Genomic DNA, 27,023 nt, shown 5'->3' with positions numbered 1-27,023 from the left:
ATGGCACCTGGCCAGCTCGGTGAGCCCTTTGGCGCCCTGGAGGTGCCGCGCCATCGGCATCCGTGCCCCGCGGCACCCTCACCCCGGCAATGGCGGCGACCGGACGGGAGCTGCGGGGGCCCGGCAGGGTGGGAGGCGGCGCTGCGGTCGGCTAGGCCCCGGCCCGCGGTAGTGCGGTTCGCAGGCGGCAGACCCCGCCCCGGGTCAAGGTCTGGGTAGTGAGGGCCTTGAGATTCCTGACTGCCCACCCACCCCCCGTCCCCGGCCTTGAGGAATATAATGTGTACAGCGAGTGATGAGAAATGTTTTCTGTTTCAGCCTTATTTAGTGTCTCAGACAAAACCGGCCTTGTGGAATTTGCCAGGAACCTAGCTTCTGTGGGTTTGCATCTGATCGCTTCTGGAGGGACTGCAAAAGCTCTCCGAGATGCTGGTCTGGCAGTCAGGTAAGGCACAACTTGCTTTCTAAGTTAAGTCCAGTCAGAACCTAGTGTGATGAAGTTGACCAGAAAGTAATGTATTCCAAGCCCTGAGTAAAATAACGTTATTTACTCCTCCCAGCCAGGCTGTGAGATTGGTAAACTACTTAACCACCTTTGTGGAAGAGGAAGATGAGGCCCAGAGAAATTTAGTAACTTCTGTTCATATTTACAGGGTAAGGAGTTGGGACCCCCAGAGTCCTCATTTCAGAGCCCTCAGCCACAACAGATTAATTTAGGTGGACTGTCTGTTGGGCAAGAAGGAAGTTGCGATTTGCAGGATGCATATGATCTGTTTTGACTGGCACTTTAGTGAAACTGTTGACATCATTAAAATTCAACTCTGAAGATTCAGTCTCTCTTCCCTTAGCATCTCTGGTAACCATGTTCAACGTGTTGATGTGTTTCCTTCCAGTGTTTTTATAAGCATATTTTTTTATTTCATAGCTCATACAGAAGATAGATGGTCTTGCTTCTTGCTTTTTTCACATATTGTGGGTTTTTAAAAATTTGCTTGTAAATTCTGGCAGAGAGGGTTCAGGTCAGTTTGGTGATAAGGATCGATATTTAAATGCTGTCTTTTATGTGTCCCTTAGTCATGTTTTGTGATTATCTTTTTCCAGCTTACTTTTTCTTTTCATGTATTGAGTAAAAAGTTTTTAAATTTACATAAATCAGTCCTTTGTTCATTGTTTTTAAAGCATTCCTCACATACTTAATTTTGGTACTTTTATTAAAGTGCTCAAACTTCTGATTTGGAATTTGTATTTGCATAGTGTTAACCAGTTATTCTAATACCAACACCACTTTACTAAACAATCTTTTATTGCCCCACTCATTTACTTTGCTGTCTTTATGCTTGTTTAATCGTAACAATAAATCCTTGCTTTCTCTTTAGTCTGTTTCTGAGATAAGAATATTAATACTTTGTTGTATATTGCCAAATTACTTGAGTTGGATTTATTTCTTAATATTTCATTAGTTTGGCTTATGATTCATTTTCTGAATTCTGAAAATCCAGGCTCTGAAAAAATGTTGGAAGATGCTTTGGAATGGTGTAAAGTATAAAATGACAACTCAGCAGAAGCACTAGCAATATTCTGTTTATCTGTTTTTCAGAGATGTCTCTGAGGTAACTGGATTTCCTGAAATGTTAGGGGGGCGTGTGAAAACCTTGCATCCTGCAGTCCATGCTGGTAAGTGGTTGATACCTTCAGTTTAAAACAATCAGTGGTTTTCAGTTACTTTGTAGAATAAACAAAGGAATAAGGAAAAAGGCAGGTCATAGCTCAAAAAAAAATTATCCGTGAGGTTATACTGGTTTTGTCACATGTGCTGCTAAAGTTCGTAATACATTAGAACCTGTTTAAAATCTGGTTTGCTTTATTACTTGATGGATTCCTCTGCTTGCTATTAGTCCTGGCCTGATAAATAAGTTAGAGTGTGATATTTCCTGCTGGAGTTAATGAAAATACTTAGATTTTAGAGTGTGAAAAAACTTTTATGATGATTCCAAACTTAGAATAAAGCATCACAGTATAACTGACTTTCAAAGGAGTTCTTTCAAAATGCTTCACTATTTATGGGAGTACATGGAGTGATGGAACTGAAAACAGTTATATGAAAATTCCTTTTATGTTTTGTTGCTCAAGAAAAGGGAATCAGGAACTGATGCAAACAATTTTTAAGTATACCCACTAATCTGAGATTTGTACTGTTTGGTATTCTTAGTTAGGCAATGCTAGGGGTTTAACTTGATTGGTGGGATCACGTTGGAAAGAAGTACCTTATTCTGACTTGTGTTTTGAACCTAATACTCTAACTTTGTTAAATTAGGCATCTTGGCTCGTAATATCCCAGAAGATAGTGCTGACATGGCCAGACTTGATTTCAGTCTTATAAGGTAAAAATTCAAAGTTGAACTTTTAATACATAGGGATCAAAGACAAAGAAGCCAAATCTGGTGTCTCTTTTTAAAGATTAAGGTTAGCATTAGGTTTAGTTTCCTGATCACTTACTATAAACATTTATTGAGGACCTTTGTGACGTTGTATGTGGGTAAGCATTTTGATTTTGCCAAATTTATATTACTAAAATACGTAATTATGCTTAAACAACCTTTGCTTTTTTAGGAAGTTGTGATCTAAATTGTCGTACATATAAGTAACTTAGTTATTTGCATAATGATATTCACTGTTTCTTTTTAATACATATGTATAACAGCTTTATTCAGCTTGATTCATGTACCATACAATTCCCCAGTTTAAAGTAGATAATTCAGTAGTTTAGTAATTTAATATATTTAGAGTTGTACAATTATTACCACAGTTAATGTTAGAATATATTCATCACCCCACCTCCCACCCTGACCCTCCCCCACAAAAACCTCTACGCATTAACTTTCATTCTTCATTTCCTCCAACAGCCTAGGCAACCACCAGTCTATTTTCTGTCTCTATGGATTTACACGAACATTGCATATCAGTGTAATTGTATAATATATGGTCCTGTGACTAGCTTCTTAGCATGTTTTTGAGGTTCATCCATGTTACAGCATATATCAATTCACTTTTTTATTGCTGAAAAGTAATTTATTGTATGGATATACTCCCATTTATCAGTTCATCAGTTGATGGATATTTGGATCGTTTGCACTTTTGGATGTTATGAATAATGCAGCTATGGACATTCATGTACAAATTTTTGTGTGCACATATATTTTCATTTCTCTTGGGTATATACCTGGGAATGGAATTTCTTGGTCATCTGGTAACTGTTTAAACTTTTGAGGAGCTGCCAGACTGTTTTCCAAAGGGTTTCATCAGTTTACATTCCCACCGGCAGTGTACAAAAGTTCTCACTTCTACATACTCAGCAACATTTGTTGTTGATTTTTTTTTATTCTAACCATCCTATGATGTGGTATCTCACTGTGATTATGATTTGCATTTCCTAATGAGGTTGAGCATCTTTTCATGAGCATAAGCCATTTGTATACCTTTGGAGAAATGTCTGTTCAGATGCCCATTTTCATTGAGTTACTTATTTTTTATTATTGAGTTGTAAGAATTCATTTTATCCCATTCTGTGGATTGTTTTCACTTTCTTAATGGTATCCTTTGACCATCATAAAAGTTTTAAATTTTGGTAATATCCAACTTACTTATATTTTTTCTTTTGTTGCCTGTGCCTTTGGTGTTATTTCTAAGAAACCATTTCATAGTTTAAAATAATGAAGATTTATGCCTATGTTTTCTTTTAAGAGTTTTTTTAGTTTTAGCTTTTATGCTTAGGTCTTTGATTCCTTTTAAGCTACGTTTTTTATATGTGGGTGTGAGGTAGCGGTCCAGCTTTATTTAGTATGTGGCTATCCAGTTGTCTCAGCATCATTTGTCAGAGAGACTATTCCTTCCCCATTGAATGATCTTGGTACACTTGATCTATACCTCCTTTATGCCAGCACCACGCCATTATCTTTGCAGTATATTGTGAAAGTGATAAGTGTGAGTCTTTCAGCTTTGTTCTTCTTTTTCAAGATTGTTTTGGGTGTTCAGGGTCCCTTGCATTTCCATATGAATTTTAGGGTCAGCTTGCCCATTTCTGCAAAAAGGGGCGTTGGAATTTTTGTAAGGATTATCTTGAATCTGTAGATCAATTTGGGGAATATTGCCATCCTAACAATATTAAGTCTTCCAGTCCATAAACATGGGATCTCTTTCTAAAGATTTTTTAAAATTTCTTTCAACATTGTTTTGTACTTTTTAAGATACAAGTCATATTCTTTTGTTAAATTTTTTCTTAAATTTGTTTGTTTTTGTTTTTGATGCTATTGTACATAGAACTGTTTTCTTAATTTTACTTCTGGATTGTTCTCGCTAGTGTGTATAAGTTCAATTGATTATATCCTACAACCCTGCTGAATTCATTTACTGATTAGTGTTAATGATTTTTCTGTGTGAATTCCTTAGGATTTTCTATATACAAGATCATGTCACCTGCTAATAGAGATAGCATCACATTTTTCCAATCTTGGTGCCTTTTATTTCATTTTCTTTGCTAATTGACCAGGCTAGAACCTCCAGTACAGGGTTGAGTAGAAGTGGTGAGAGTGGACATCCTTGTCTTGTTCCTGATCTTAGGGGAGAGCTTTCAGTCTTTCACCTTGAAGTACGATGTAAGCTGTGGGTTTTTTTTTTAAATATCCTTTATTGTGTTGAGCAAGTTCTATTCTTAATTTTTGAGTGTTTTCATCATGAATGAGTTTAGTTTTATCAGATGCTTTCCGTGCATTTATTGAGATAATCAGGTGTTTTTTGTCCTTTATTTTATTGACATAGCTATTACAATAATTGACTTTTAGATATTAAACCAACCTTACAATCATGGGATAAACCATACTTTGCTGTGGTGTGTACTTCTTTTTATATTTTACTGGATTCAATTTGGTAGTATGTTAAGGATTTTTTGGTCCGTATTCATAAGGTACTGTTCTGGGGTTTTTTTTGCGACATTTTGTCTGGTTTTAGTATCAGGCATTGGGAAGTGTTGCCCACCACCCCCCCCCCCTTCTGTTTTTCTTTTTTTGTTAGTTTTTACCAGTTGTGCTTATTTCACTGGGGGACCTGCCCACATATCTCCTCACATTGCAGCCGTAGGGGTGGATCTCTGTTTCACTGGTGGTGAATTTTAGATCAGGTCTGTCCTTTAAATTACTCTTTTGTCCTTTTACCATTATTGTGTATGACCTTTCTGAAGACAAAACAAATATTTCCCCTTTAGAACGACCTATCATTTTTCATCATTTTACACAATCCACTGGAAATAGAGTGTAAAATCCAATGTCGTAGATAATGGTGAGCACATTCCAAATTGAGGATATTATCGGTAGCCTTGTATTTTATTTCAGTTAAAATTTTGTTCTTAAATTTTGATGGCTTGATAGGACAGTGGGTAGCTAAGGTTACCCAAGCAGCAACATTGCAATATGATTTGGAGGCAATAATGTGTATTGAGAGCATTTGCTGACTACAGCCCCTTCTGTATACCTATGCTCTTGCAAATGTGGGAGGTCCTGACGTTTCAAAGTAACTTTAGAACTTTAAAATGTCAGGCTCACAGTTGATATTTTAGGTCTTAAGGGGTTTGGTCATGTTAACAGCTACTGACTGAGGTGTGTAAACCATGGAAGTTTGAGTTTTTAGTGACAGCTGAATTCCTCTTTGTTTTTAGAGTTGTCGTTTGTAATCTGTATCCCTTTGCAAAGACGGTGGCTTCTCCGGCTGTAACTGTTGAAATGGCTGTTGAGCAAATTGATATTGGTAAGTCAGAAAAACCATATTTGAAGACTGCTGGAGGAGACACTTCTTTACACTGTAAACAAGATGACTCTTGGATGTTCCCTATTGAGGGCCTAGCAAATAGTCGCTGCCCCCAGATTGTGTTCTGGGATGACCAATTCATCGATATTTTCTGAGCTCTTTCTCTGTTTAGAGATTCATGTGGCTTATTTTTCTCTTATTTTTAAGGCAAGAATTATAGTAGAAGTAAGTATGCGTACTGTGACTTGATTTGAAAGAGGTGAAACTGATACGAAAATGCAAATCATCTTTTGTTCTTCAAAGGGGGAGTAACCCTGCTGAGAGCGGCAGCCAAAAACCACACTCGAGTGACAGTAGTGTGTGAACCAGAGGACTATGCGGCTGTGTCCTCAGAGATGCAGGGCTCCGACAGCAAAGACACATCTTTGGAGACAAGACGCCAGTTAGCCTTGAAGGTGTGGACACGCTTTTATCTAGTGCAGTGTTTGCAAAACCAACAGTACTAAGTTCTCACCAGATTACCTCACCCTCCAGGGTTCTGCTTGGAGCTGCTATCCTTTTGTTATAAGTGCAGAGACCAACTATCAGAGAGGTAGTCTGTCAAAAGATTGAAAGAGAAATGGAAAGGGAATAATTCTTTGTGCTATTTATTATTATTTGGTGTCTTTCCTGCACAGGCATGTGTGCGGGCTGTGGGTTGTAGTTTGATATATACTACTTATAACCATTTTTACCTCATTTTCAGAAATACTGTGGGTATTTTCACAAATCTTAACTCTTATTCTAGGCTTTCACTCACACGGCACAATATGATGAAGCAATTTCAGATTACTTCAGGAAAGAATATAGTAAAGGAATATCTCAGATGCCCTTGAGGTATGGAATGAACCCTCATCAAACTCCTGCCCAGTTATATACCCTGAAGCCCAAGCTCCCAATCACAGGTAAAAGCTGAGCGTTACGTGCACAGTTTGCCGTGTCTGGATGTGTGTGTCTTTCTCTCTATTGTATCAGATGTGATTCACTTTTTAGAAGATAAAGTAAATTACATAGTACCTCTTATAGTTGCCTGAAGTTTGAGCTGTCAGTGGGACTTGTGAACAAAAAATATTGAGATAATCCAGGGTTCTGGAGAGAAGTCAGGTTGAAGATACAGATTCGAATGTCTGGTGTGTAGATGGTTTTGAAGATGTAGGACAGGATGGGATGGCTGAACTTTGGAGAAGACGGTCAAGACCAAACCTTGACGTGGCAGTGGAGAACCATCAGAGAAGAACCTGTAGAGTTTCAACCAGTCGGAATGCTGCTGAGAGCAGTGGCTATTTGATTTGGGAATGTTACAAACACACAGTTTCCTTGGAATGATGGATCTGGAAGCCCAGTTAAAATGGGCCAAAATAGGAATGTGAGGTTAGGAAAGAAGAATGATAAAGATAATTCTTTGAACAGCGAAATTAGTCAGGGCTTAAGGATTTGTAGAGTTATGAGGGGTTTTACGGTTTTGGGTTCTATTTTGTTGTTAAAGTGGACTATTTAATGAGCAAGCACGTCCTACTCCCTGGTAGAAGGGAAGAGTGGGTCCAGCGGGCAGAGGAGAGACTTGTACGTGTGAAGGCTTCGGAGGGTTGAAGTTGGTGGGGGGCTGCCCTGGGTGAGAGCGCGGACAGCTTCCTTCAGGCACTGAGAAGGCAAGCTCAGAGCGCACATTGGTAGATTGGTGCTGTTCACTCCCTGTTACCAGCGGAGAGAGCGGAGGAGAGAGAAGCAGTGCAGGAAGTTTAAGGAGCATTTAAAATACTCTTTTCTTTGCTCTTGACAGTCGGTAAATTCTGTTACTACTTTGCCTCAGATATATTTGGAATCTTTTCTAATGTTGCCCGAGCCCGTATACTCAGCCCTAGAGTTGTGTGTGTGTGTGTGTGTGTGTGTGAGAGTGTGTGTGTGATGTTAATGACCGGTTTTCTTGTGATTGGAAACCAGAAGAGTTCTGTTTTGTTTCAACTGTTTAATAGATTAAACAACTTTAAACATTTCTCTATAGCACTTTCTCTTGTGTCTGAAGAGTTGTTAGTGTCTTTGGAAATTTGATAATTTGAAGGGGTTATTCTAACTAACTGAAATGTTTCAGAAGCCAAGTTTTCTCCCACTTACCACAATTAGTCTAAACTATAAAAAAAGGGAGATGGGGGAGTTTTATAAAAGATGTGTCATTTAATTTTTGCATGTTGTATGTCTTATAGGATATTTTACTTTTGTTGTCTACTGTTTATTGCCTATTTTGTTTCTTCTATGCCTCGCATAAGCTCCATGAGAACAGTAATTTTTTTTTTTTTTTACTCTAGAGAACTTTATTTCCAAGTAGTTTTATTAAAAAGAACAGGTTTGTTTTTAATTAATTATTATGATTTTTTTTTTTGCCACACCGCATGGCATGTGGGATCTTGGTTCTCCAACCAGGGATCGAACCCATGCCCCTGCAGTGGAAGTGCAGAGGCTTAACCACTGGACCATCAGGGAAGTCCCCTAAAAAGCAATTTTAGATTTACAGAAAAATTCCCCAGAAGTACAAAGAATTCTCATATGTCCCCCTTCCCCCAGTTTCCCCTGTTAACAACTTTGCATTAGTGTGGTACATTTGTTACAATTAATGAATCAATATTGGTTCATTATTATTAACTAAGATCCATAGTTTAGATTCAGAATATGTTGTACATTCTACGGGTTTGGGCAAATGTATAATGTATTCACCGTGATATTTTCCTACATAATAGTTTTACCACTCTAAAAATTCCTCCCCTTCCGCCCCCTAACCCCTAGCAACCACTGATCTTTTCACTGTCTCTATACTTTTGCTGTGTTTCAGTATCACATAGTTGGAAACATACAGTAATATAGCCTTTTCGGACTGATTCTTTAACTTAGCAATATGCATTTAGGTTTCCTCCTGTGTCTTTTGGTAGCTTATTACCTCTTATTGCTGAATAACGTTTCCTTGTGTGTGGCTGTACCACAGTTTATCCATTCACCTTTTGAAGACATCAAGAATGTAAGGATGCTGTTTGGCAGTTTATGAATAAAGCTGTTATAAACACTTGTGTACATGTTTTTGTGTAGACAAGTTTTCAACTCATTTGGGTAAATACCTAATATTTTCTATTGTATAATTCTGTTGCGCATTTTGTTTCCTTTCTAACTCCACCCGTAAGCTCCATGATGTCAGTAATTTGGTTTTTTTTGTTTTTTGTTTTTTAATTCAAAGAGCATTTTATTGTTTGGAAGAAGTATAGAGAAACAGAATAATGTTTGAATTTTTTTTTAATTTTATTTATTTTTTTACACAGCAGGTTCTTATTAGTTATCCATTTTATACATATTAGTGTATATATGTCAATCCCAGTCTCCCAATTCATCCCCCGCAGCTTGCTTTTCCCTCTCGGTGTCCATACGTTTGCTCTCTACATCTGTGTCTCTATTTCTGTCCTGAAAACTGGTTCATCTGTACCATTTTTCTAGGTTCCACATACATGCGTTAATATACGATATTTCTTTTTCTCTTTCTGACTTACTTCACTCCGTATGACAGTCTCTAGATCCATCCACGTCTCTACAGATGACCCAATTTCATTCCTTTTTATGGCTGAGTAATATTCCATTGTATAAATGTACCACATCTTCTTTATCCATTCATCTGTCTATGGGCATTTAGGTTGCTTCCATGACCTGACTATTATAAATAGTGCTGCAATGAACATTGGGGTGCATGTGTCTTTTTGAATTATGGTTTTCTTTAGGTATATGCCCAGTAGTAGGATTACTGGGTCATATGATAATTCTATTTTCAGTTTTTTAAGGAACCTCCGTACTGTCCTCCATAGTGCCTGTATCAGTTTACATTTCCACCAACAGTGTAGGAGGGTTCCCTTTTCGCCACACCCTCTCCAGCATTTGTTGTTCGTAGATTTTCTGATGATGCCCATTCTAACTGGAGTGAGGTGATACCTCACTGTAGTTTTGATTTGCATTTCTCTAATAATTAGTGATGTTGAGCAGCTTTTCATGTGCTTCTTGACCATCTGTACGTCTTCTTTGGAGAAATGTCTATTTAGGTCTTCTGCCCATTTTTGGATTGGGTTGTTTGTTTCTTTATTATTGAGCTGCATATATATTTCGGAGATTAATCCTTTGTCCGTTTTCATTTTGTCTGTCTTTCTGTGAATGTGGTTTTCGTTCCACCGGCTGCAGAAGTGTAGTTCTTCTTCCTTCTGCTGTCTGCCCTCTTGGATGAGGCTATCTTAGAGGGTTGTCGATGACAGTAATTTGGGAGGGACTCTTTCATTCACTGATAATATCCCAAGTTCCTAGAACAGTGCTTAACATTGTAGTAGGCACTCAGTAGATGTTTGGCAAGGTTTTGCTTTTAAAAGTATCTGCTCTCTAAAATAACACAAAGGAAATGAAATTATAAAGTTGTTTTTAATTAGTGGCCCACTAGTTCTGTGTGTGCGCTGAGCTTCTTATAAATGTATATTCACAAGATTTTGACTTTTAAAAATCCTGCCACTGTTAAGAAAATAGGCAGTGAAAAAGTTGTAGTCTCCTTTTTAACTGCATTTCAACTTTAGACTGAGTCTGCCGAGTCTGGTATAAAAGAAGAGAAACCCAACACACTTTTTTCCCTCCATCTCTCCCACCCACTAAACTCTTGCTTTAGTTTGTAACATTATTTCTTAAACTGACAGGACTTACAATTTAAATTTCATACTATAAATTGTACCCTAAAGTTGCCACAGTTGTTTGATCTTATTTCTGTACTAAAGTGGATCCCTGATGATCACTAGTCTAGTCATACTTTTTTCCTGTTCCTGAATTCTTTGTTGATTTATTTATGGATTGGCTGGCTTTGGTCCACCAGTGGTGTGTGCACACATGTGTGTTCATGCACCTCTGTGGTGTGTGTGTGTTTGTTAAGATGGGCTTAGACTCGGGTGCTTTATTCAGTCTCGGCAAGTTCTTGTATGTTCGTGTATATCTGTTTGCCTCTTCGTTATACTTTATTTGAAACATATTTGTGCAATCTTTATATATGTATTTTTAAAATTTTTCTAGGAAATGTACACATATCTGATCTTATTGACCTGGCTTGTTAATGTGTATTTATATTTTTATATGTAGTTCTGAATGGAGCCCCTGGATTTATAAACTTGTGTGATGCTTTGAATGCCTGGCAGCTGGTGAAGGAACTCAAAGAAGCTTTAGACATTCCAGCCGCCGCCTCTTTCAAACATGTCAGCCCGGCAGGTAAAGCACTGCACTCTGGGATTCTCTGGAACTGTTCAAAATACACTTTAAAAAATTTTTTGGAAGTTTGACAAGACTCAAAAGTGAATATAGACATTCTGTGAAGTCCGAAACCACTTTTGTTAATAATAATATCAATGTAGTAACTGGATAAAATCTGATAACAATACCATGCGCACATGTCTTTTAAATATATATAATATGTAACACTTATGAGATAGGAAGGTCAGATAATAGTTTTATTTGTAATGGAAACATGTTGTAGAAAATAAAAGTGATGTTGCTTAATGCAGTATGACTAACTAAACATTTTTCCACATGGTTGAAAATTTAACTGAGTAGACATAGAGAAGTTGTTCTTACGGCACTTTAACTTTTTATGGCCATTGTATGAGAGACCTTTTTTCTTCTATGTTTATGTCAGCTTTGCAGCTTAGTTATTTGTATCACCTACTGACAATTCAACACATAATTAGTTCTCAGATAGTTTTTGGATATGAAGACAATAGGAGTGGCAGAGAAATAAACGGTGTGTGATATCAAGCAGGACAGAGAGTCAGTAATGAATTAAAGTAGCTTCATACACACGCCTAGTGTTGGCAGACTCAAGACAGTGGCTCTGTTTTCAGAGGCTGGAGAAGAGATTCCCCCCGCCTCACCCTCCCCTGCAGTTATATTTTTGGCATTTAATTATCTGGCCAAACAGGTTTCTGTTTAATTTGGCCCAAGCACTAGAAATTATGCTATATAGACTAGGTGTTTTGGACTAGATGTTTAGAAAAATGTCCTGATTTAGGAATTAATAAGTAGTAACTTGAGATTTTTGGTTTATTTATGGTTTTATATACCAGGCGCTGCTGTTGGAATTCCACTCAGTGAAGATGAAGCCAAAGTCTGCATGGTCTATGATATGTACAAAACCCTCACACCCATATCCACTGCATATGCAAGAGCAAGAGGTCAGAAGAATAATAACGCTTTCTCTGCTCTTTTTTTTTTTTTTTGAGAGGAAAAGCAATATTTTATCTTAAAGTAGTAATATCCTTTGTTTCATTATAGGATTTCAAATTACCTTAATCTATTTTTCATTAATACTTCAGAATGATTATATGAGAGCCTTGGAATAAATTTGTTTATAAAAGTGTGTGTTAGTTTTAGTATTTAATGTAATAAAGGGAAGCACAATTAGAATTTGGTGCGTGAAGTTTCAGATTAGGCTATTGAATGTATTTGTATTGTTAAATTTAAGTTGTATGGTTATTTAAGTACACTGAATTTGGTTAAAGTTATATATAATTCGCAAGTATCTAATGCATGAGCTTAATAACCTGTGAATATTATTGTAAAATTAATGGGAGATTATTGAGACACTTTCTTATGGTTTACTTTACAACAGGGGTTAGCAAAGTGTGGCTCATTGACTAAATCCAGCCCACCACCTAGCTTTGTAAATGCAGTCTGGTTGGAATATGGCCACATAGTATTGTCGGTGGCTGATTGCTAACCACAGTCTTGCAGGTGGAACAGGGATCACATGGCCGCAAAGCTTAAAAAATATTTACTATCAGGCCCTTTACAGAAAAAGTTTGCTGAATGTTGCCCTAGGAGGTAAAATGAAAGAATATTTCTTATTGATTATTTCAGTTAAATGACTTATTAATCTATTGTTTAAATCTTAGTCAAGTTAGATTTTATATCATCACGTTGGGGTGTGTTGAACATTACCTTTTTCTATATAAGGATGGATAATCTGTGATAAATACTACATTTTAATTTTTATTTACAGGGGCTGATAGGATGTCCTCCTTTGGTGATTTTGTTGCATTATCTGATATTTGTGATGTCCCTACTGCCAAAATTATCTCTAGAGAGGTGAGTGGACATTCTGTATCTTGTCCAATGCATAACTAAGTAGAGCTTAATTTGTTCATAGTGTTTATTGAAACCATAACCTATAATATTTGTATTTGGCTATTGTGATCAAATTTTATATATTTAATTCTTTAAAATTTTCTAGTAGTCATTGTCTTAATGCCAGAGTTACTGTTTCTGAAGAATAGAGGATGCTATCTTGGATGGTGACATAATAATGAACCTGGCTGTAAACTTTCATTAGGTCTGTAATGAAAGAGACTGTATAGTGAGGGGAATTATAAACTACTCTAAAAAACTAACCCCCATCAATTGAGTACCAAACAGGCATTCTGGAAAGGTGGGGTTGGGGCTGGGGAGATAGAGAAGAAGAATGAAGGAGCTCAGATGCCTCGGAGGGAAACAAACAGTTAGCAGTTAAGGCTAACAGGGCCTGTGACTTGACAATATTTAGTTGCTTTAGGGATCCTTACCATCACCCCCACCATCCCCAGCTGCCGTGGAGCTGGCATGCTGCATTATAGGTTACAGCACAAGGCTTTGGGGTGTGAGCTATGACTTTTGTATCTTTATAATGTGTTAAATCTGATTTCCTCTGACTTCTTTTCTTGCTGTTGAGGAGCCTGCCTTGCCTCGGGTCATTTAGCTAGGTTTTGGCAGAGCCAGAATTAGAAGAACATGCTCTTTCTAGTACAAAACCTCCCTGTGAACAGAAGAGTAAAAAATCATTTTTCTTCCTAAGATACATGTATTACAGCGAATCATTCATATATTCTTGGTTAAAATTGAAACAGACAACCAAAAGGACAGCCAATGAGATAAGATCAGCTGGAGAAAGTTGTATTCTAGCATAGACTTACCTTTCCAAGTGTAGTATTTGTATTATCTGGTGGAGGCAGAAACCAGAAACTGCTACTGCATTATTTACGACAGATAATTATCTCTAGATCGTTTAAGAGGTGTTCTCTAATTTTTTAAAATAGAAATTAATATTTAATACACATATAGGTATCTGATGGTATTATTGCCCCAGGATATGAAGATGAAGCTTTGAAATTACTTTCTAAAAAGAAAAATGGGAACTACTGTGTTCTTCAGGTTAGTGCAATTCATGTTTGAAACAGTAATTTGCTCTTATATTTTGTCTCTTTTTCCCCATATTTAATCTTTCCTTTATACTGGCACCCTTCTAATTTATTCTTCTTTACTATGGTTTTTTTATCGTGCAAATTTTTTCTTCCTATTAATTTTTTGGGTTTAAGATCAAGGTAGCTTTCTCACCCTTACTTTTCATTTCTTTAAAAATAATATATTGGGCATCCCTGGTGGTGCAGTGGTTGAGAATCTGCCTGCCAATGCAGGGGACACGGGTTTGAGCCCTGGTCTGGGAAGATCCCACATGCTGCGGAGCAGCTGGGCCCATGAGCCACAACTACTGAGCCTGCGCGTCTGGAGCCTGTGCTCCGCAACAAGAGAGGCCGCAATAGTGAGAGGCCCGTGCACCGCAATGAAGAGTGACCCCTGCTTGCCACAACTAGAGAAAGCCCTCGCACAGAAATGAAGACCCAACACAGCCATAAATAAATTAATTAATTAATTTAAATATATATATATATATATATATATTTAATGTGGCTTCCTATTCAAAAGGTATTGAAGGTTATTTGATGAAGTCTCCTCATCCTTCCCTCTGCCACTCTGTTACCTTTTTTAAAATTAATAGTCTCAATTTCTTGCTCACATTTCCTGAAATATGTAGTCTATACATATTCAGCAAATATTTGCATTTGCATTTCTTCTTTTTCTCCCCACTGACACAAATGCACAATGCTTCATCATCTTGGAAGTTTGTCCCGTATCTGTGTATCTTATCTAGCCAGTCACCAGTCTTTAGCTATTACACACACCCTGCAGTGAATAAGCTAGAGGGAAAGTCCTGAGAATAAAATTAGGGCTGGGTTGCAGACTATCTGTATTGGTGACTTTGATAGATGCTGCTCATTTTAAGGTTGTACAACCAATTTTATGTCTTAATGGGAATGTGTAAGGGTGCCTATTTCCTAACACCTTTGCTAGCATCAAGTTTTTAAACATTTTTATCTTAGCAGTTAGATGGATGAAAATGGCATCTCATTGCAGTTTTAGTTTCAGATTATGTGTGGGTGAACATCTTTTCACATTTAAGAGTGTTTTTACTTCCGTTTTATGAACTGTCTGCCCATGTTCTTTGCCTGTCTTTCTAATAGATTGTTGAGTTTTTTCCTTACTGATTTTTACAAGCTCTTATACATTAGGGAAATTAGCCCATAGTCTGATCATAAATAGATAAAGCAAAAAGTTATTTGAATTGAAAGTTAAAATTCATAATACTGTTTTTCAGAAGGTATTAATGTAAAAAAAATTTGTGGAATCCAAATTCCATATATTGAAAGTTATTATTATTCATTTTAAGAAACCAGTAATTACATGGTTCACCATAGACTCCATGTCAGCTTTTCAAGGAAAGAAAACAAAAATACCACATTAAATGTAATACTTTTTTTTTTCTTTTTTTAAATTTTTTTTTTTTGCAGTACGCGGGCCTCTCACTGTTGTGGCCTCTCCCGTTGCGGAGCACAGGCTCCGGATGCGCAGGCTCAGCGGCCATGGCTCACTGGCCCAGCCGCTCCGCAGCATGTGGGGTCCTCCCGGACCGGGGCATGAACCCGTGTCCCCTGCACCTGCAGGCGGACTCTCAACCAATGCGCCACCAGGGAAGCCCTAAATGTAATACTTTTTTAAAAGCTACTTGATCATTCAGTTAGCTGCCACTGTATTTTCACTTTTAACTGTTTTTTGTTGTTGTTGTCATTAAGAGTAGTAAGTACTTCTGGCTATTAGCAGTTGCTTGTAGCATCATGGAGAATGCTTTCCAAATCCTGAGCCTGACCCTGATCATGACCTCTTTAGCACCAGACAGTATCATGTTTCAGGGTGTCAAAAGAACACCAGGGCTTCCTCAATATTTTGTTTATTTGAGAGGTTTTTTTTATGACATCAGTTAAAAGCAGGCATATCTCAGTTTTAGAAATTTTATAATACAAAGGGAAAAGGACCATTTTAGAATTCAGGAAAATGCAGATTAAGCAGAATTAATATGAGGGCTTGCTTATAAGTTACGGATATCAGTGCTTTCTAAGTCAAAGATCATCCAAAGGTTAAATAAAGAAATACTGTCAAATTTGGAAAAATGTCTAAGGAGAGAGTGGTCTTATGCAGATTATTCCCATGTCTTACTATCATTTCAGTTAAAAATTTGGGAGAGGAAGAAAGCAATGAATGACATATTCCTTTTCAAATAACAAAGACACAGACTACAAATGCTGTTCTCTTTTAACTTTTTAGTTTTGGCTGCATTGGCTCTTCCTTGCTGCATGCGTGCTTTCTCTAGTTGCGGCAAGCAGGGGCCACTCCTTGTTGCCGTGCGTGGGCTTCTCATTGAGTTGGCTTTTCTCGTTGCGGAGCGTGGGCTCTAGGCACGCGGGCTTCCATAGTTGTGGTGTGCGGGCTCTAGAGCGCAGGCTCAGTAGTTGTGGCGCACGGGCTTTGTTGCTCCGTGGCATGTGGGAACTTCCCGGACCAGGGCTTGAACCCTTGTCCCCTGCATTGGCAGGTGGATTCTTAACCACTGTGCCACCAGGGAAGCCCACTCTTTTAACTTTTTAATCTAAGTCTTAATTAAGTATTTGTAATAGATTTTTAGAAAAAAATTAGAGGTTAGTTTTTGTGCCACTGCCTGTTTGTTAGCATATCTGTTTTAGTTTTTTTTTTTTTTTTTTTTAAACCCATATGTACAGTGCTTTCAGTTACTGAAACCAGAAATGCTCTGTTGGAATCATTGGTTCTAATGTTTGGTATAAGTTACAAAACCCTATAAGATTATAAAACCTATAAAAAATTTTGGAGCAAAATATTGGTGCCTGGCCATTCTATTACACCCATCCTGGAATGATCTTGTACCTGCTTAAGTTAGAAAAAATGCATATAGCCTTGCTTATAATGAAATATCTTGAACATAAATTAAGTGAAAAATTTTGAGGGATGTAGACATATTTTTTACTCTTTTAACTCTTTAAATTTGTGTTTTATTTAGATGGACCAGTCTTACAGTCCAGATGAAAACGAAGTTCGAACTCTCTTTGGTCTTCGTTTAAGCCAAAAGAGAAATAATAGTGTCGTCAACAGGTCATTATTTAGCAACATTGTTACCAAGAATAAAGATGTAAGTCTGAAAATATCTGAACTGAATACTAGTAATTCAGTAGATCTGTTTTTAATATTTATATGCTTATGCATTTATTAAGGCCCATATTTAAAACTGGTCGATATGCAAAGAGCTAGCTCATCTCTGAGTTGTCAAGTAAGTTTGAGAACTTAAAAAATGAACAGAAGACCATATTAGAAACTTCTGTGCATATGTATATATGTAGTTATTTACCTTCAATTCTATATATATGGGATCGTGTCTTTTATAAATCTGTCCTGTAACTTGCCTTTTTTTCTATGCACTGAGCTACAGATGTGTTTCTATATCAAGAAACATAGATCCATATCTTCATCTGAAAGGCCATGTGGCAATCCATGTGCTATGATGGATATTTAAGTTGTTTCCATTTTCAGTGCTGTGATTGATGTTTTCACATAGTCATGATTTTGTTCTCGTCCTGTTGTCATCTTTTAGGACATATTCCTAGGATAAAAATGGTTTTCTTTTTGTATTTACATGTATTATATCAATTAATATGCACAGCTCCCTCTGGGCAGGGTGTGACTACTGTCAGCTCTATTGTAAAGATCACAAAGTTGTGACAGAGAGGACAGTTAAGACATTTGCCCAAGGTTATACTATAAGGAAATGGATGAGCTAGTAGTACTTGTTTTTCTGAAATCCCTTAATTAGGCCTTCAGTTTTAAAGGATATTTTTGCTGTGTCTAATGTTGGCTGTACTTTCTTTTCAGTACTTCAGATGTGTAACTGACTTCATTGTTTTCTGGTCTTATCTGCTGGTATGCCTGGTGTTTTTTATTGCATGCTGGGCATTGGATATTGATGAAATAAAAATTCACATTTTAAGGCAAGGCAAGAAAAATTTAAACATGAAACTTTTTCTCTGCCCTTTGGCCTCCTCCTTCCCCTCTAGCGTGCATTGTGCATCTGCATTATGTGTTAACCAGGCTTCCCCAGTGGCAGAAAAACCTGCTCAACCATAAAGCTCAATTTTTCTTCTTCTGGTGCCAGCCACGTAACTCCTTAGAAGATAACATTCCTTTCTCAATCCTGTGAGGGGTCACGATGACCCACCACTCAGCCTTGTGCATGCAGACATCTTTGGTGAACTTTATGTACAATGCCAATATATCACTTCCCTTAAAGATAGTGATTGGTACAGAGCAGACTGCTCAGACAACGTGGGGAGATTCTGGGCTGCACCTAGTGGAAGTTCTTAGCTTAAATACTTACTTATGACCTTATTAATATTACTAGCTATTTTATTTCTATTCTGCCTATTTTACAAGATTATTGTTTCTTCCAAATATGTGACTGAGCTTTGATAAAAATAATGATGACTAGGGGAGTTGAAATGATAGGCCAAATACATCTTTCTATAAGATCAGTGATTATAATAGTGTAACTATAGATATGGGGAGAAGCAACAATAGGGAACCATTTCCTGGACCATAATAGACTAGTAAGTCAGGTGGTCCAGAGGCTTTTGGTTACTGCCAAGAGGGCCTAGTCCAGCAATAGCACATCGAGTGGCTTATCAACGAAATCCTTGCCTGCACTGAATGAGCATTCCTAGCACCATGGGAAAAATTAGTCACAAAATGCCTCCCAAACTTTGGTTGAAATTAAGACCAAAAGGGAGGGGATCGTAAAATAAAGAATGTCGCCCACCATCCAGTTTTGCAAGAATCAAGTCTTTCGCCACGGCAGTCACTGAAAGGAATTCAGGATGAGGTACTCTGTGCTCTGGGAAAACTGACAAAAGCGGCCCTCAGATAGTTATATATTTTCAGGAGATTCTGTGAACCCAGTTTCTTGTATCTTCCCATACTTAGAAAAGCACTTAAAACCATTAACTAAGATGTCTGTTCCTCGAGAATAGCAGTAACCTTCTGCCGAGAAGTGTGCTTGATTGCACGTGCCCCTTCATGGAAAGCACGTATATACTGGCCTCCCCCCTTACCTATTTGGAGCAGTTCTCAGAGCTCTCTGAGATACTGTCTCCTGGGTTCCTCAGGTTGTCTCAAATAAAATTTTCCATATCTTTTGTAGGTTGACTGTTTGATCAGTTTTTTGGTCCGCAATATGAAAGAACCAACCATATAGATATTTTGAGGGTCTGGATGGTGTGTTTTTCCCTTCATAGAGTTGACTTATGCGGGGCTTAGCTCATTTACCTCTTAGTTACTGCCTTGGAACTTGGAAAATGCCTTGAGGGGAAAAGCATAGTCACATTCATTTCTTCCTGCTTCCTTTATCTCTGGGGTCTTTGCCTCTTGCCTCAGTACTTGATATTTTATGAGCTCTGTATTCAGTTTTTCTATTTGTTCTTAGAAAAGGATTAGTCTCTTAAGAAGTCATTTTGTAACAAGTGGACGAGTTGGCTATTGTTTCACAGTCTGAATCCTGAGACTTTAAGTAGAATGCTGAAAATAGGCTTTAAAATCTTTGTCAGGATAGTTCTGTTAATAAACATATAGTGATTAAGACATGATCTTTGTTGGTTTACTGGTTACTCTTTCATTTTTATCTTTCAAACTTAATGGTGCCCTGAAGTGAAGGAACATGTAGGAATCATATATAGAAAGATCTTTCAGTCCTCTGGAATCTACTCCTTTGGTCAAGGCCCTGAGGTATTGGGGTAGCAATGTTTTTAAGCAGCTCACAGTAAATTGAGGCTCTTTTTTTTTTTTTTGACTTTATTAATCTGGCTGGTTAATGTATTTTTTAAAATACCAAAAGGGTATTGAGCTAGATTCCATGGTACCCATGCTGACAACTGTGTCTACCTATTGAGACTCTTACTTTTGTAAGTTTTCCTTGTAGTTTTATAGGTATTGGACTGATTAATTTAGTAGCACTTGATAGGTTTTGTGCCTCTGGCTGTGCTAGCTTGGATATTTTTACAAGGGTTTGATTTTAGTCTTTTATCTACATTCTTTTGTACTTGTTCGTATGTATTTTTAATGGAAATTTGGAAACCTAACTAAGGATGAGAATGATGGTATTTTCCTCCTTTATATTCCCCTTGCTTCTTTTAAAACAGGTTTTTATTAATATTCCAGCCTCAAAATCATCAGATTATACTATTAGGTCTAGAATGGTTTCAGTCCTGAGAAAGCCGGAGAAGTATAATGAGTGTATGTTAAGTATTAACGAACATACTTGAATTTTTCTCTCTTCTCCCATTTTTCTTGAATAATGCTTCAATTTGTTTTAACTATATGTGCCATGTTTATTACACTGGATTCTCTCACTCCCACCCCTTGACACGTCTCATAGTCCTTGATCCTAACTCGGGATACTAGGGTTATATTTGAAGGTAGGCAGCTAGGAAGGCTGGCTTTTGTCAATAATCTTTCTTAGAACCAAAGGAATAAAATGTATAGTTGGCAAAGAGCAAATACAGATAGAAAAGGATATACTATCAATACATCAGTAGTACCTTAGTATAATATATTCTTAAAAAATTCTAACAGTGGTTTTTAAGGTTTTAATTTTGAGTTTAAAAAGTAAAAATTATAGATATACATGCAGTTTTAAGAGTTCCCATGTATCTTTTACTCCATTTCCCCTAATGGACAGTGTCTTGCAAAACTGTTAATACAGCATCACATCCTTGATAATTGACATTGATGCGGTCAAGACACAGAACATGCCCCTCACTACAAGGAGGCTTCTGTTGCCTTTTATAGCCACACTCACTTCTCTCCTGCCTCTGCCTCCTCTGTAACCTCGGGCAACTACTAATCTGCTCCCCTTCCTGTAACTTTCATTCATTGTACATTCATGAACAGGTTTTTGTATGAACATAGTTTTCATTTCTCTGTTCTAAAGGCCCAGGAGTGTATTTGCTGGCTGGCCTCATAGTTACATATTTAGTTTAAGAAACTGCAAAACTGTTTTCCAAAGAGGCTGTATCATTTTCTATCTTACACCAGCAACATATTCATGATCCCAGTTTCTCTGCATCCTTACCGGGTTTCGGTGTTGTCGCTTTCTTATTAGATAGGTGTGTAGCAATACCTCATAATTTTAATTTGCCTTCCCTAATGCCTAGTGATGGACATTTTTTCATGTGTTTATTTGCCATCTCTATATCCTTTTTCTTGAAATGTCTCCTCATGTCTTTTGCCCAGTTTCTAATTATATTTTTATTCTTGTAGCTGAATTTTGAGAGTCTTTATATATTGGGAATACTAGTTCTTTGTTGGATATGTGGTTTGCAAAATATTTTCTCATGGTCTGTAACTTGTCTTTTTATCCTCTTAATACAGGATCTTTTCTAAGAGCAGAAGCTTTAGTTTTGATGAAGTCTGACTTAACAGTTTTTCAGTTAGATAATTTATCAATTAGCTGTGCTTATATCTTTTGTCTGCTTAGCATACCAACATAGATCATTATTCTTCTTTTCAATTTGTATTTGCTCTTTATATTAAAGATAGTGACATTTTTAGTTATAGTAGTTGTTTCATTCTGTTTGAACTGGTAGTACATAATACATTTTTGAATACTTTCTACGTAGAATATTCTAGGCAAACCAAAAAATGATCCTAATTTGGTTTTTCCTGAGCAGTCTTGGCTGTATGTGCATCACAGTTATTTGTAGTGTCTGTGAAAATTACTCTCATTTTTTATTTTGTTTTGTTTTTGTTTTTTGCGGTACATGGGCCTCTCACCATTGTGGCCTCTCCCGTTGCGGAGCACAGGCTCCGGACGCGCAGGCTCAGTGGCCATGGCTCATGGGCCCAGCCGCTCCGTGGCATGTGGGATCTTCCCGGACCAGGGCACAAACCTGTGTCCCCTGCATCGGCAGGTGGACTCTCAACCACTGCGCCACCAGGGAAGCCCCTCAGTGTTTTTTTTTGAACATAAATTTCATCACATCTCCAGTTATTCGGTGCTACTGTGATAGAGAAAATACTGTTTGTCAGTTTTGGAGTGGTTATGGTATTTCATATCTAGTGTGATACATAAAGAGGCTTAAGCCAAAGTTTGTTGCAAATGGCATCAATTTGAGTTTGTGACGCATTAGGCGTCGCACAGAGTTCCATGACAAATATGTTAAATATGATTCTTTCAGTAAAACATGATAGTGTCTCCTATGAACAGTTAATTTCACTCCCTCATTTGACGGATAGAACTATATTATAGGTCTGTTATAAGGGACACATAAGATGCTAAAAGTTAAATGAAGGTTTAAAAAAAGCCCCATTTACCATTCTGTGTTTTTTTAGTTGCCGGAATCTGCGCTCAGAGACCTCACTGTGGCCACCATTGCTGTCAAGTATACTCAGTCTAACTCCGTGTGCTATGCCAGGCACGGGCAGGTAACCAAGCTGTCAGACTCACCTTGGGAGGACTGTTGTTTTACAAGATGATGTTCAAAAATCCATCTGTCTTGGGAACTAGACTGCTTGAAAAGGAAAATTTGCCGAGTTTTTCTCTTCTCGGTTTGTCAGTATTTACTCAGTAATGATTACAAAGTATCTTTGGAACTAAGTATTAAAATTGTTCTCATTGCTTCTTGCCTGGAACGAGTTAGCACGTTTTGGGTTAGGGGACAGTGGCTGCTAGGGAACTAGTTTCTTTGCTCCCCTCGTCCCTATCAGTAGCATTTCCAGTGAAGAGGGAGTAGAACATACTGCCACCCACTAGCCCATCGTTTTGCAGCATAAAGGGTATTTTTCTTTATACTTCTAATGTTATTTTACCAAGAATCTGTAGACTAAGAGTTAACAGGATGAAAAATCTGGTTTACTGAGGCATAATTTATATACAGTAAAATTCACCCTTTTTAAGTGTAGAGTTTGACCAGTTTGCACAGATTATATAGTTGTTTGACCACTGTGACCACTACCACAGTCAAAATATTGAACATCTTTTACTATCTGATGTTAATCTAGGTATTTAACTTTTCCTAGTTAAAAGCCAGAGGATGCAGGACTGAGCTGGCTCATCACTGGGCCTCTCCTAGCTCTAGGATAAACCTGGTTTTGCTGTGGCTTTAGCACTGTTTCTTCTCATAGTGTCTTGAGCTCCTCTCTAGCCATTTGTTAAATTATTTGGCCCATAAGTGGGAGGGGAGGATGGATGTTAATTGGCATGTGACCTGGAAGACCCTTTCAGATTTGGAATTTAGGTGATTGCCTACTGTTGCAAGATTGCTAATCTGTAATACCAAAAACCTGGGAGACTGTGGCTACTTGTCTAATAAGTTCCAGCAAGACCACGCTTCGCTACTGATGTCCAGGAGCTCTAGAAACTTCCAGATATTAATTAATAGCCATACCTCAAATTTCACTGAAGAGGTGAAACATATAAATAATAGTTAAAACATGTTACACTTAGCCTTTTTAATGACTTAAAAATTATTTGTGTTTCTCTTATTTCAGCCTAATTTTCTTTTCCCCCCACAAAATTGATGGATTTGGGGGAATATGCACAAAAGATCCATTGAGAAGCGTGTTGTTACTCATTTTAATGTCCATGTTCTTCATTCTTCAGGTTATTGGCATTGGAGCTGGACAGCAGTCTCGGATACACTGCACACGCCTTGCGGGGGATAAGGCAAACTATTGGTGGCTTAGACATCACCCACAAGTGCTTTCTATGAAGTTTAAAACTGGAGTGAAGAGAGCAGAGATCTCCAACGCCATCGATCAGTATGTTACTGGAACCATCGGAGAGGTAAACGGGCTGTCGTTGAGTGTGGGTGGAGTGTATTAGTATGTTTACCCTTTCTGTTTAACAGACTATCTTCATCACTACAAAGAGAAAAGATATTTTTCTTGAAGTTCTGTATTATCTAAATTTACTAATCTAAACTTCTTTTGTCTCATTTACCTTTCTTTGGCGTTCTTTATCCCTTTCTGACACTACAGATCATCTGTCTTTTTAGATTATAACCACTGGTTTAGTTTTGTATGTTTGTACCTCCCCTGTTGATTATAAGCTTTTTTTTTCCCTATAAATTTATTCATTTTTGGCTGCGTTGGGTCTTCATTGCTGCGCGTGGGCTTTTTCTAGTTGTGACAGGCAGAGGCTGCTCTTCGTTGAGGTGCGCAGGCTTCTCATTGCAGTGGCTTCTCTTGTTGCAGTGTGTGGGGTCTAGGTGGACAGGCTTCAGTAGTTGTAGCACGCAGGCTCACTAGTTGTGATGCACGGGCTTAGTTGCTCCGTGACATGTGGAATCTTCCCAGACCAGGGCTCGAACCCATGTCCCCTGCATTGGCAGGCGGATTCTTAACCACTGCACCACCAGGGAAGTCCCTATAAGCTTTTTTTTTTTTTTTAGGATTTGTTTGTTTGTTTATTTATTTATTTATTTGGCTGTGTCGGGTCTTAGTTGCAGCATGCAGGCTTCTCTCTAGCTGTGGCGCATGGACTCTCTAGTTGTGGCGTGCGGGCTCTAGAGTGCGCAGTCTCAGTACTTGTGGCATGCGAGCTTAGTTGCCCCGTGGCATGTAGGATCTTAGTTCCCTGACCAGGGATCGAAGCTGTGTCCCCTGCATTGGAAGGCGGATTCTTAACCATTGGACCACGAGGGAAGTCCCTGATTATAAGTTTTGATGGCAGAGGCTGTTTTTCACCCATCTTGGGTGTCTGTCACAGTGCCAGTCATGATGCATACTACGTGATAGGTGTGTATTTAACATTGCATACAAATTACTTGATAGCAGGTAACAAATGTCCCTCTACATTTTCTACAAGCTCCATTAACAACTCAGTGTACTTGTGTTATATTTCATGTTCTTTAATGTTTTTTACTTTGAAGCAGGTATATGGGAGCATTAAAATTGCAAGTATTAGGTAGCCTGCTAAAAGAATAGGATTTAGCCCAGTTTCTGGAAATAGAAATGCTTAACAGGTACTGGATGCAAAACACAAAGAGAAGCTTGGTAATCAAAAACTCAGTGGTCTTCTGAGGGGGCGAGTCAACTCCACTGGGTTGTCCATTCAGGGATAGGAATCCATGACATGATCAACAGGCGTCCTTGGAGAGTGTGCTTTGTAACCAGGAAATGCTTCAAACAGCTTTTTTTAAAAATTACTTTAATATTTGTTTTTTCTGCTTGATTATTACACAACAAATTGTGCTGTAAGTCCTGGAAGAGAACTAATATATGTCAATAAGAATAAAAGTATATTGTTTAAGCCTTTTGGCTTAAACCCCAAATAGAAGTACTTTTTAAAAATGAATACTGTTGAGTCATGTTCTGTTTGGTCTATTAGACTGACTCTGTACTTAAGACTAATTATTGTAGAAATATACTTCTAGAAATTACCTGTTTCCTTGCTTGCTTTGATACAGGGATATAAAGCAGTAGATTTAACTTAGAGATTAAAGAACAAAATATATTTGGAATAAACTGGCTTGTAAATGGTACAGTCTTTATTTGGCACACTTAAGATTAATTTTCTTCCTTAATGAAATGTTATACAGCATCAAAAAAAGGTTCTAGAAATATGGACTTGGACATAAATGAGTCATTATTTATAATTAAGTCCTAGGAAAAATGCCCAAGTGTTTTTCTGGCATTCTGATTTGTATCAGATAGTACTGAAGATGGTGTAAAACCTGTCTTTCCCCTCTGCCCCCGCTCATAGGGTGACGATTTGATCAAGTGGAAGGCACTGTTTGAGGAGGTCCCCGAGTTATTAACCGAGGCAGAGAAGAAGGAATGGGTTGACAAACTTAGTGAAGTTTCCATCAGCTCTGATGCCTTCTTTCCTTTCCGGGACAATGTAGACAGAGCTAAAAGGGTAAGTATGGAATTGGTGTGTGTATGGATTTGGTCATTATGCAGCAACCATTGCAGAGATGCTGCTTCTGATTTTTCAGTTCTATGAGTTATATTATATATCCAGGCTATGATGATGTGATGTATCAGTAACATCTAGAGTATTATTTTGACTTCTCCTTTTGTTGTATGGACAACACAAATCCCGTTATTTTGCCTCTTGACCGAATCAGTCTGCAGTGTGAATCGTTGTTAGCTTGCACTTGTTATTGGGTGTGAGGGGTTGATTCTGGACGTGTTTTGGCATGAGGCTGTGTTTTGAGAGTCTGTCTCTGTCTCCCCCTCAGAGTGGCGTGGCCTACATTGCTGCCCCTTCCGGTTCCACTGCTGACAAAGTTGTGATCGAGGCTTGCGATGAGCTGGGAATAATCCTCGCTCACACGAATCTCCGGCTCTTCCATCACTGACTTCTTCACACATTACTTTATACCCTGCCTATGTGTAGGTGAAAAATCACATATGGAATTTTGAAAATAACCTTTTTTAAAAAATAAAGCATTAAATTTTAATAATCTTGGAGCCATAGTGTCTGGTAGTTGTATTTAATTTGTCTTAGTTATAGGCTCTTTAGTTTGACAAACATTACACATGGTTATTTGTAAGAAATACAGGGGCATCCCTGCCTCCTGGGGCCCAGCTCATCCCAAAATGTTACCTGTGTGAACATCTGAAAACCATTAGGTAAACCGAAGAAACTGAGCAGTCACCATAGCAGGTGGCACAGGCATCTTAAAGTCTCACTAGTTTACTCAGGGGATTCTGCTCATGAGTTTCCTCTAATCATAGTTCTAAAGAGTGTGGTTGACTACCTTCTAAACAAACAGCAGATTGTAACCTGTGGACTAGAAACTTAGGGGGGATTAAAGCTTCTGTTGGCCCGACAGGAGGATACTGCCAGTACTTCCTTTTTTCTGTGTTAAGTGAAATGTTTCCCATAATTTAAACCAGTCCTTGATGTCCCCTCTGGAGCCACCTAAAAAATGTAT

At 37.9% G+C, this 27,023-nt stretch overlaps 1 protein-coding gene across 1 annotated transcript; it reads left to right on the top strand.

Annotated features, from left to right (window-relative positions):
* ATIC (5-aminoimidazole-4-carboxamide ribonucleotide formyltransferase/IMP cyclohydrolase) lies at positions 1 to 26,549 on the top strand (the record flags this gene model as incomplete). Its single annotated transcript, XM_079709975.1, has 16 exons — positions 1 to 19; positions 319 to 445; positions 1,598 to 1,674; positions 2,315 to 2,381; positions 5,708 to 5,796; positions 6,100 to 6,251; positions 6,584 to 6,740; positions 10,969 to 11,094; positions 11,946 to 12,053; positions 12,881 to 12,966; positions 13,975 to 14,064; positions 17,099 to 17,227; positions 22,471 to 22,563; positions 23,741 to 23,923; positions 25,844 to 25,999; positions 26,325 to 26,549. 16 exons carry the CDS (start codon positions 1 to 3, stop codon positions 26,442 to 26,444), a joined length of 1,779 nt encoding a protein of 592 aa, XP_079566101.1. The 3' UTR covers positions 26,445 to 26,549.
* Positions 26,550 to 27,023: the final 474 nt, after the last annotated feature.

The sequence above is a fragment of the Hyperoodon ampullatus genome (assembly GCF_949752795.1).
Source record: "Hyperoodon ampullatus genome assembly, chromosome: 8".
Lineage (NCBI taxonomy): Eukaryota > Metazoa > Chordata > Mammalia > Artiodactyla > Ziphiidae > Hyperoodon > Hyperoodon ampullatus.
The sequence above is the reverse complement of the archived record's forward strand: the minus strand, read 5'-3'. Positions and strand labels throughout refer to the sequence as shown.